The 12219-nt window shown below is 38.2% G+C and overlaps 1 protein-coding gene across 3 annotated transcripts in view; it reads right to left on the reverse strand.

Annotated features, from left to right (window-relative positions):
- Positions 1-12219, reverse strand: part of LTBP1 (latent transforming growth factor beta binding protein 1) — a 439153-nt gene that overhangs the window by 66868 nt on the left and 360066 nt on the right. For all 3 annotated transcript variants that reach the window (XM_073672632.1, XM_073672633.1, XM_073672634.1), the window contains 2 exons: positions 8457-8579; positions 2272-2409 (listed from right to left, as the gene is read on the reverse strand). In XM_073672632.1, coding sequence (XP_073528733.1) covers positions 2272-2409; positions 8457-8579 — 261 coding nt within the window. The remainder of the gene's footprint in view (positions 1-2271; positions 2410-8456; positions 8580-12219) is intronic.

Raw genomic sequence — 12219 nt, forward strand, 5'->3', positions numbered from 1 at the left:
CCATGGTAGAATCAGTGCCCAGAAGCCAGCACTAAACAAATGCAAATAAAAAACCGTGTGGCATTTGCAAAGTCCCACAGCCTGCTAAACAGATGGACGCTGGAAAAGTGGCAGAAGGTGGATTTCTCTGATGAATCTTCATTAGAATTACACCACAGCCGCTGCAAATACTGCAGGAGACCTACTGGAGCCTGTATGGATCCAAAATATACCCAGAAAACAGTTAAAGTTAGTGGTGGAAAGATCATGGTCTGGGGTTACATTCAGTATGGGGGTGTGCGAAACATTTGCAAGGTGGAAGGCAATATCAATAGCCTAAAATATCAAGAAGTATTAGCTACCTCTTACATTCCAAATCATAAAAGGGGTCAAATTCTGCAGCTCCATCTCATACATCCATCTCTACAACAAAGTTCCTCCAGGCAAAAAAGATCAAGGTGCTCAAGGACTGGCCAGCCCAGTTACCAGACATGAACATCATTGAGCATGTTTGGGGTAGGATGAAAGAGGAAGCTTGGAAGACAAAACCAAAGAATCTAGATGAACTCTGGGAGGCATGTAAGACTGCATTCTTTGCTATTCCTGATGACTTCATTAATAAATTGTATGAATCATTGTTGAACCGCATGGATGCAGTCCTTCAAGCTCATGGAAGTCACACAAAATATTAAATATGACTCTAATAGCACCACATCTTCATTCACCAATGTTATGCAACATATATTTGTATTTTAAGATAATTATTTGTTTGAATATCACATTACTTTCTGTGGGCGACAAAACTTTTGTCTTGCCAAAATCTGACCATTCTGTGTTCATTAAATGATCAATATTTCAGCATTGATGCCAATTTATTTTCTTAACCTAAACTAAATTTGGGAGGGTTTCAGCTTTCAAAAGAATAATTTATAAAACCAATGGATGAATTTAACGTCAGGTTATAAGCTTTTATTTACATAACATGGATAAGCGACATAACTTCTGTCAGGGAGTGTACTTTGTCTTTTAAACACTCAATTTAAAAATTTAAAGAGGTTTTCCAGTGCAGAAAAAATTATTAAAAACATTGTAAATCCTTTAAGAAATTAAGAAGCTTCATAATGTATTTGCTATTAAAATTCAATTCTGTTCATGAGCTATCACATGTGAGGTGAGTCTTTAGCAGATGAGCATACACACTTTGATCAAAATGTGCACTTAGAAACACATTGTTATGTGTCTAACAATACAATAATGGAATTCATATCTTTAATATTAGCAGAGTGCATATTGTTTGTTCGTACATATACATTTGCATTGCAACATACTTGATCCTGTGTATTTCTTTAATACTATAGTTTATGCTGGACAATTTCTGGACTTTCTTCACATCTTAAACCTGGTGATTGTTGTGGGTGGATCATCTCATCTACTATAGAGAAACTCTCACTTAATGATGGCCATGATTGGATTTTTCTCTGCTGCTGGCTATTGTGGTTGGGTGGTGGCTGTCAATCACAGCTGCCGCACTTTGAGTGATCCTGCAGGTAGAACTTATGCCCCCCTACAATCATTCTAAAGATGTACATTTCCAAGAGTTTTTGCCATGAGGATAAAGAGGATGGTCCTCTGAGGATTTTTAAGTAAATACCAATATTTAACATATATCTCACTGACTGGGCATTGTCAGACTGAGCAGAGCCACACCTCATTGACAACTAGAATGGTAACGCCCAGTTGTCAGGAGAGATGATAGGTTTTCTTTAAAATAATCATTGTAGCTTTCCAAGAGTTTTAAAAATACAACTCCGATCATGCCATGGTTCATTACTGAGAGCCCCAAATTGGAAAGCGCTGAATTTCCAAGGGTCCAATGCACCAGAGATAGGATAAAATGTAATATTTTATTCCTTCTGTCAGGTTAAGAGATAGAAATAATAGCAACATAATGTAGCTATGACGTTTTGGCTATATAGCCTTTACAAAGCAAAAAAAGTGCCCTATTTTCACCTATAAAGTATGGGTGCCTCTGTGTGTCATTGATTTTAATAGGTGTAATTTTTGGAAAAACGTATTACTCCTACCAAAGAATAAAGTTGTCAGCTTAGGACATAATGTAATTACAAATTAGTTATAAGAGATAAAAGTGTATTTTTAAACTAACAATTCTAGCAGCTTTGTGACACACACAACCTGATCAGTATTTGTCCAAATCTCTGGAAGAATACTTTTATTTTTGCTTGAATTTAAAGTACTGTATCTCTAAGCAAGTCTATGGAAAATCTATCCTACCTGGCATGTATTTGCATTGCCCAGTCATTGGGTCATATTCCTGGTTATCGTCAGCACACAGGCAGAGGAATGAACCGTCCACGTTTTCACACCGGGCCTCACCACAGACTCCGCTCAGCATTTCACATTCATTTACATCTGGAAAAGGGAGAATGGTTATTGGGACACATTCCTTGTTACTGACAGTTCTTTCTTCAACCCTATTTCCTGAGCCAGCAAAGTCTGCTAGAACAGGCAAGTCCCCTAGTGCACAATTAAATCCTATAGCTGCTGAAATGAATAAAATAAACAGGAGATTCCTCTTAAGGCCGAGCCTACAGATGTAGAGAAAGACAAACTTTGCAGGACGTCTGAAAATAAATATGTATTTCGTGATCTAGAATTTGCAGACATAAGACTAGACCAGACAACCTTTTTCTCTCATCTTACATCATAAAATGTACTTATAGGATATCCCTATTGTTTCCTGATTGAATGACCATATAAAAGAGCTCCATTTGGAGAAACATTTTTTCCTTGGTTCAAAAAGAGCAGCTTCAAGGTGTAGTCCAGTGAAGTCATCATATCCGCTGGATAGGGAATAACTTATAGATCACTAGAATAACTTATAGATTCATAGAATGAACTCTGGGACCAGCACCAATCGGCAGAATGGTTAACTTTTATCTCCTTTAGAATGGATCGGCTGTGCCCATGCCTGACCACCACTCCATTCATTATCTACGGGGCCGCTGGAAAAATCCATGCTCGGCTGCCGTATATGAAATATATGGGTTCCAGTGTTCAGCCAACCACATATCTATAAGTTATCACCCATCAGCAGAACTTATCTTCACTAGAGGACCCCGAAAAACCCTTAAAGTGGGCCTGTTAATTATTCAAAACAATTACTTAATTACCTTGTAAAAATGCTAGTGCTCCTCTGATTCTGCAATTCCTTTTTGTTTTTGAGCTACATCAGTTGATTGCAAGGATATTCACATTTATTGCTTTTGGAGCATAATATGTGAAATCTCTGCTTGCAATCCAACTCGGTGTTTCTACGGAGTTGTCGGGGTCTTCTGTGGGGGGGGAGTGCTTACATTCCTCCTTTCTAGATGCTGGCAGCTGATGTAGCAGTCTTAAAGGCTGCCAAGCTGTGACTGGCAGTGTCCAGAAGGGAGGGGTGAAGAAATGCCCAGCTGCACTACAAGCAGAGATTTCACATACTGCGCTTTAGAATAAATAATTGTTAATATCTCTGCAATTGAGCAACACAGTGCAAAATGGAAAAGAGCGACAGAATCAGTAAATCTCTGGGATTTTTTACACGGTATTTAACTCATTTTATTTAAGCAAGTGACAGGTTCTCTTAAAGGACTTGCCCATTTTGGATCTTTAGGACAAAATAAATTGTATTTGTTTTCTTATTGTTGCATTCCAGAAACCATAATAATTGTGTTTCTTCATCTATGTAGCTGTATGATGGCTTGTTTTTTTTTTGCAGGATGAGTTGTATTTATCAGTGACAACATTTTGGTGTACATATAATTTTATAATTTAGTACTAAACTTATATTAACTCTTTTTGGGGGAGAAAAAATGTACTGTTGTCAGACTTTTCATGTTAAATATTGTAAGTGTATGAATTAAAATAAGGTTTGTAGACAGAATTAACTATATTTATATTGATCAGCAAGTGCAACTGACATTACAGTGGGGAAAAAAAGTATGTAATTGACATCATAGTTAGACCTCAACTAGGAGAGACAAAATGAGAAAACAAATCCTGAAAATCACATTGTCTGATTTGGAAAGATTTTTTTTTAGACTTTGGTGGAAAATAAGTATTTGGTCAATTACAAAAGTTCATCTCAATACTTTGTTATATATCCTTTGTTGGCAATGACAGAGGTCAAACATTTTCTGTAAGTCTTCACATGGTTGGCACACACTGTTGCTGGTATGTTGGCCCAATCCTTCATGTAGATCTCCTCCAGAGCAGTGATGTTTTGGGGCTGTCGCTGGGCAACACGGACTTTCAACTCCCTCCAAAGGTTTTCAATAGGGTTTAGATCTAGAGACTGGCTAGGCCACCTAAGGACCTTGAAATGCTTCTTACGAAGCTACTCCTTCGTTGCCCTGGTGGTGTGCTTGGGATCATTGTCATGCTGAAAGACCCAGCCACGTTTCATCTTCAATGCCCTTGCTGAGGTTTGCACTCAAAATCTCACGATACATGGCCCCATTCATTCTTTCATGTACACGGATCAGTCGTCCTGGTCCCTTGGCAGAGAAACAGCCCCAAAGCATCATGTTGCCACCCCCATGCTTCACAGTAGGTATGGTGGTCTTTGGATGCAATTCAGCATTCTTTCTCCTCCAAACAGGACGAGTTGTGTTTCTACCAAACAGTTCAACTTTGGTTTCATCTGACCATATGACATTCTCCCAATACTCTTCTGGATCATCCAAATGCTCTCTAGCAAACTTCTGACGGGCCCGGACATGTAAGCAGAGAGACACGTCTGTCACTGCAGGATCTGAGTCCCTGGCGGCGTAATGTATTACTGATGGTAGCCTGTGTAACGTTGGTCCCAGCTCTCTGCAGGTCATTCACTTGGTCCCCTCGTATGGTTCTGGGATTTTTGCTCACCGTTCTTGAGATCATTTTGACCGGGGTGAGATCTTGTGTGGAGCCCCAGGTCAAGGGAGATTATCAGTGGTCTTGTATGTCTTCCATCTTCTCATTATTGCTCCCACAGTTGATTTCTTCACACCAAGCTGCTTGCCTATTGCAGATTCAGTCTTCCCAGCCTGGTGCAGGGCTACAATTTTGTTTCTGGTGTCCTTCTACAGCTCTTTGGTCTTCACCATAGTGGAGTTTGGAGTGACTGTTTGAGGTTGCGGACAGGTGTCTTTTATACTGATAACAAGTTCAAACAGGTGCCAGTACTACAGGGAATGAGTGGAGGACAGAGGAAGAAGAAGAAGTTACAGGTCTGTGAGAGCAAGAAATCTTGCTTGTTTGTAATTGACCAAATACTTATTTTCCACCAAAATTTGAAAAAAAAATTCTTTACAAATCAGACAATGTGATTTTCAGGATTTGTTTTCTCATTTTGTCTCTCATAGTTGAGGTCGACCTATGATGTCAATTACAGGCCTCTCTCATCTTTTTAAGTGGGAGAACTTGCACAATTGGAGGCTGACTAAATACTTTTTTTTTCCCCACTGTATACACTGTAACTTTTATTTTTGCAATGTGCTAAATGAATCAAGAGAAAAAAATATTAACACAAGAGTTTCACCAAAAATAGAATTGTTCAAAGAAGTTTTTGTACGTCCCATGATGTACACCTGCTATATAGTACTTCATATCATTTTAATGAAAAGTCCAAAAATTTCAATCCTCCAGAATCATAAACCAAAAAGTAAGATAAGTGGCTATATATAAACTGTACAGCCCCAATTTTGAATAATAATAACCTCCTAACGGGTATTTGTCATGTTAGGAATTTGGTTCCTGCAAACGATGTCCAAATAACATTTATAGTATTTACAAAAGATGGAAATACTATAGGTCCAGATATAGGTACAATAAATGTCTTCTACAACAATGGAAAACATTAATGATCTAAATGATGTCTTTTTAAAGCCTGTACAGACAGATAAAGCTATTTTTTAGATTAAATAGAAACTGCAGATGTTGAGATCATAAAGTGATGGATGGAAAACTAATCTTTTATATTTATATTCAACTCCCAAATTTTAAATAGCGTAAGAATTTATTATATTTACATATGAAGTCATATCTTATCCTAAAAAGCTAAAAGTAATAATGGCACCAAAACATAAGCTACATTATATAATATAACCAAATTATATGCCTTTCATTCACAAAATTCTCTGTGGAACTTAAAGGGGTATTTCCAGCTCCAAGATCCTATCTCAGTTATTTAGTATGTGTAATAATAATAATATTAGCAAATATCTCCAATTAGAAATGTAGCATAGTTTTTCTGATTTGCTATGTCTCTTTCCTCATGTGCAAGCATTGCAGGACATTAGGTATCCATGGTTATGACCACTGATAAAGTGACAGTTCGTTAGCTAGTTGCTAGTGGTCATAACCATGGATACCTAAGGTCCTGCAATGCATGAACATGAGGAAAGAGACATAGCAAATCAGAAAAACTATACTACATTTCTAATGGAGGTATTTGCTAACATTATTATTATTACACCTACTACATATTGGGAAAGGATCTTGGAGATGGGAATACCCCTTTAAAGGGAGTTATCAAACCCTGAGGAAATTTTTAAGAAAGCACTGCAGCTTGCCAAATCCTAAAAGTGTATAATACACACAGTTAAAATTTAGCTCCACCTGTCGCTTTGAGGAGCCATCAGTTGACCTCAAGTATGCAATTTGCAAACTTCCGATCTCATGCCGACTAGATTCTCATCCGCTTCTCTCAATGTTCCAGCTCAACTGAATGATCAATTGACACATACAAATAGATATGGTTGTTTAATTCCGCATCAGCAAACAATACAAAGGGAAAAAAAAATTATTCTAAAATGTGATTCAAAATGACCCAATAGTGATCACATGCAGGAAATCCATCCATACTTGCTGTATTTGACCATATTTTAACATTCTATTCCATTCTCATTATCTGCTAATTGTATAAATCACTACCTGCTTATACCCATACATACACACATCCCATTATGTGAGTGCAAAAGTTAGAGAGGTGGATCACTTAATCTTCTATTAACAGAAGCAGATGAGAATCTGGTGGCACATGACCGCAAATATGTAAATTGTACACTTGCAGTCACGTGACAACGGCTTGAACCTGAAAATTGTGTATATTACAGTCTATTAGGATTCAGCAAACTGCAATGTTTGCCGAAAAGTTCCCAGGGGCTGGACAATGCTTTTATAGGAAACCTGTCATGTCCAAAAACGCTATTAACCTGCAGATATAAGGTTAATTTGCAGGTTAATAGCTTTATGAAGGTGTCCAGCCGCAATACTGAAAGTGCGGCACCTGGGAGAAAATGATCTTATTTCTCCCGGGAGCAGCTGGCTTTCAGTCATGCAGGCATGCCCGGAGCACTGAGAACAGCGACTGTAAACACGCCCCGTCACTGACTGACAGCTGACTCTGCACTGATGCATAGCATCAAACAAAATACCTTTTAAAGTTGGTGTCAGGTTTTAGCTTGGGAACCTCCTGCATTTTGATGACAAGGCAATGTCACGTTCGGTCAAAAATGGAGAGGTAGCCATGAATGATCAAATAGAAATCAATGAAGAGAGCTGTGCATGTGCAGCCACCTCCCCATTTTTGGCAGTGTGAGACAGGGCTGTTTTTAAGATACAAGCTGTCACAACGTCTATTGTACATTTTTGCCATATCCTGTTGATATGCCCTGTTAGAACAACCCCTTTAATGTTTGTTCCAATATTACCCCATTTTGGAAAAATAAACTGAGCAGTGCAGTACATGAGAGGTCTTGTCTATACTCCATTATTGTCATTGTAGACCGGGTCAGCTCTGTCCATAGCAATGTTCTTTACACTGTAGATGCAGCTTGGTTATCTACTTACCTGTGCCATAACCATAGAGCTTTGAATGAAGTAATCACTTGATGTATCATGTGACGGAATAACAATCATACATTATAGACAATGAAGTAAAGAAACACCAGCTCACCCAAGCTCAGGCGTCTTGAAGCACAGAACTCAAGGGACCACTTGTAGTAAGGTTAAAGATGAAGGGATTGCAACTTTGTAAATTTGGAAGAAAATGTATTCCAGTAAAATGGATTCCATATACAGGTGGATACAGCAACATGTTTCGAATGCTAAACCTGTGTTCTTTATCAGAGCTCTGATAATTAACACAGGTTTAGCATTCGAAACGCGTTGCTGTAACCACCTGTATATGGAATCCATTTTACTGGAATACATTTTCCTCCAAATTTACGAAGCTGGAATCCTTTCATCTTTAATTATACATTATGGACAAGATGCTCAGCAATGACATCATTTTACATTTTATAACTTATTGGCCGACCTCTATAATTCTGCATAGAGACTAGTGATACAATAGTAACGGAATACTGCAAAAATAGACATAAACGTGCATTCACTTCAAAGTCCACAAAATGTTAGAAAAAGCGTTAACTTACCCACACAGCCTTGTCCGTCCAGAGAATACTGGTACCCCTGATAACAGAGGCAGCGGTATGAACCATTGGTATTCTCACAGAACCCCTGACTGCACAGCGTGCTGTTAGTACATTCATCAACATCTGCAAGTGAGACACAATACAAGTCAATGAACATACAGCAGGCACACAAAGACATGCCTTGTACCATGGTCTGCAGAAACAATGTTCATGCATTGCTGCTGTATGTCACTTATAATAATAATAATTTTTTATTTCTATAGCGTCAACATATTCCGCAGCTAATTACATTTTAAAGGGGACTTGTACAGACAATAAAGACAATACAAAATAACAATAATCACATAAATCAACGGATACCAAGAGTGCAGGTCCTGCTCGCAAGCTTACAATCTATGAGAAAATAGTGGGGACACAAAAGGTGGATGGTAACAATTGCTTGCATTGTACGATCCAGCCATCAATAAAATAAATAGGGCATTCACAGAACGCTGAATGAACCAGTCACCAGCCAGTATGTGTACAGTACAGACACAGAGGGCTATTAAGTGCATGGGGGGGGGGGTGTGAACGGATGATACGAGGGTCCTGATTCTGAAGGAAATTTTGTATGGGAAAAACAGAGATAGTTAGACAAGTGTGTCGAGGCGATAGGCCAGTCTAAAGAAATACATTTTTAGGCCATGCTTAAAGCTGTGGGTATTGTGGATTAATTGAAGTGTCCTGGGTAGTGCGTTCCAAAGAATTGGCGCAGCAAGCGAGAAGTCTTGGAGACATGAGTGGGAGGTTCGGATGATTGAGGATGTTAATCTTAGGTCATTAGGGGAATGGAGGACATGGGTAGTGTGGTAGACTGAGACGAGGGAGGAGATTTAGGAGGGTGCTGAAGCATGGAGCGCTTTGTGTGTGAGAGTGATGAGTTTATATTGAACTCTGTAGCGGATGGGTAACCAGTACAATGACTGGCACAGGGTAGAGGCATCAGTGTAGCGGTTGGCGAGGTATATGATCCTGGCTGCTCCGTTCAGGACAGATTGGAGAGGGGAGAGTTTAGTAAGAGAGAGACTGATTAGTACAGAGTTGTATTAATCCAGACGAGAATGAATAAGAGGGACATTAAGGCTACATTCCCATGATCAGCATTGTGGAAGCAGTGTATTTTCGCTGGGTCCAAAACGCTGCGTTCTAATTACCTCATTTGTGTTTTAATTACATGCGTTACAACAGAAAAGCTGCTTATGTTCATAAGTGTCAATAAGACCCATTCATTGACACAGATTAGCAATTAAAATAGAATAAATCTAGCATGCATTTTAGCTCAAAATTGAAATGTAATAATTTTTTTACAATATTTTTTGAAGCTTTTTTTTCATATTTAGATAAATTACATAGAAATTTCCATACTAAAATAAACAAAGCTATAAGCACATTATCTATGGAAACTTTCAGACATTAAATGAATACTAATGTGTATTAATATCTTAAGGTATACTTTTATTATAATTCCACATGGAAAAAGAATATTCTTTTTTGTGTGTGCTTGCGTGTTTTATTGAGTAGTAAACGCCCCCAGGAATGGATCAGAATAATATAATTTTGATTTATTTATATAAGTAATCTAAAAAGTTAAAACTCATGACACAAGGGTGGACGAAAATCAAATGTGTGCTCCTGACTAACACATTGAGAAGAATTTATGGTCTCATGCACATGAATGTTTTCATTTCTGATTTTTCTCTTCTTTTCAGACGCTATTTTTGTTATTTATTCACACCTTGTGTACCTACAAAAGTAATAAGATTGCTGGGGGAACTTTTTAGTGGAAAGTGTCCAGACAAAAAATGTCTCCACTATAATCACCTCGATCTGTATAGCTCAATGCAAGTTCATAATAATTCAAAGGCTCCCACCAAATCATCTGTAAGAGTTGGCAGCTCTACCACTACGGTAGCTGTTAATAAGTTACACTTCTTCCATGCAGTCCCAACAGTAATTGAACTTTGCTTCCCTAATGTTCCACTGTTCCACAAAATGAGCTTTATTTTTCTTTTTTCTGCACAGATGTATTCCGAGACGTAAGACAGGAGACTCCATGAGCATGAGATGTATTGTTTAATTCGGATAGCAGACCTGTGGTAAGGGTCTTTTAAAAGCAGAAATGTATCTAACAGATGGTAACAAGATCAACATTAAGTCTAAGTATTTCTTTTCCAACAACTCTCTAGTGAATCCCGAGTCAAAACCACTTTACAGCAGTTCTCGAAATACCAGCCAGGATAGATAAATATTCAACAGAAGATCTCTCGTCAACTTGGCTGAAGGTAGCTCACTAACAGTGCCAGGATTTTCTTTTATAAAAAGACCGCTAACAGTAGACAGTAATTTAATAAACAGTAGTCAATGATGCAATTCCATATATTTTACACATTTTGGGGGTAATTTACACTCTGCATGACATATCACTGCATGAAACTGGGACCCTAACAAAATGTGTCTTTTCTGTGCTCCGTCTATCAGTGTGGTATAAAAGATAAACTTTATTGTGAGGTGTTTGATGTTTTTTTTTTATTAATATAAAATATTCTTTACATTGTTACTATTTTATTTTATCTTGCTTTTTGTCTTGAAAATGTAAGATCATTATTGTATCCGTTAGTGTTCTACTTGCTTACAAACATATAGAGGTTAAGGTGAATCTGTCACCAGGATTTTGCTCCCTCATCTGAGAGCAGAATACTGTAGAGAAAGAGACCCTGATTGCAATGATGTATCACTTAGTTTACTGGGTGCAACAGTTGTGATGCAATTAGAGTTTTTAGATGTAGCATGAAGCAGAGCTCATTTATCTAAAAATAAGAAAAATAAGAAAAACTTGAGAAAGGTTGTTTACAACCGAAACCTTGCCACACCAGATGGGCGAATAAAGTCCACTTTTTTCATATTTATGCTTTGGAGTGCTGCTGATAATTGTTTGGGAGGCTTTACACCCATTATAATTTTTAAGGTGCTGTTCCAACATTTTTTTTCTCTATCTATCTATCTATCTATCTATCTATCTATCTATCTATCTATCTATCTATCTATCTATCTATCTATCTATCTATCCCTCTATGACTTTATCTATCTATCTATCTATCTATCTATCTATTTATCTATCTATCTAGGGTCTTTGCAAAGTTTGCAAACCTTTAGAGGGAACCTGTAACCAGCAAAAAAGCTATTAACCTGCAGATATGGGGTTAATCAGCAGTTTAATAGCGTTATTAACCTGCCCGAAGTCTGCATGTAGCTGAATGCTGCGGGGAGAAAATTTACTTTATTTTCCGTGGCAGCATTCCAGTTTCAGTCATGGGGACTGCGCCGCTTCAGTCACCACTCTGAGAATACAGAGTGGTGGCTGTAACCGCCCTCCCCCGGCCCTGCATTCTCAGAGAAGTGACTGAGCCCATGCTGTCGCTGCCCCTGTGACTGAAGCAGAATTAACCGCATATCTGCAGGTTAATAGGGTTTTTGCTGGTGACAGGTTCCCTTTAACACATAAAAATCATTATTTTTTGCAAGGCGTTTATTCCCGTACGTGTCACACGGATGCCACAAGGATGATGCGTACGTACACACGAATGGCACACAAATGCCACACTGATGACGCACATGTACACAAGTATGTCACACAGACACGCAACACTAATAACACCGGTACTGTTTTTTCCAGTACCGGTATCATCAGGAATTGTGAAGGGGGCCTTAATTTATTTATGTATTA

This window comes from Phyllobates terribilis, unplaced genomic scaffold, assembly GCF_046119375.1.
Source record: "Phyllobates terribilis strain yellow unplaced genomic scaffold, ASM4611937v1 Scaffold_3__8_contigs__length_932513732, whole genome shotgun sequence".
Taxonomy (NCBI): Eukaryota; Metazoa; Chordata; class Amphibia; order Anura; family Dendrobatidae; genus Phyllobates; species Phyllobates terribilis.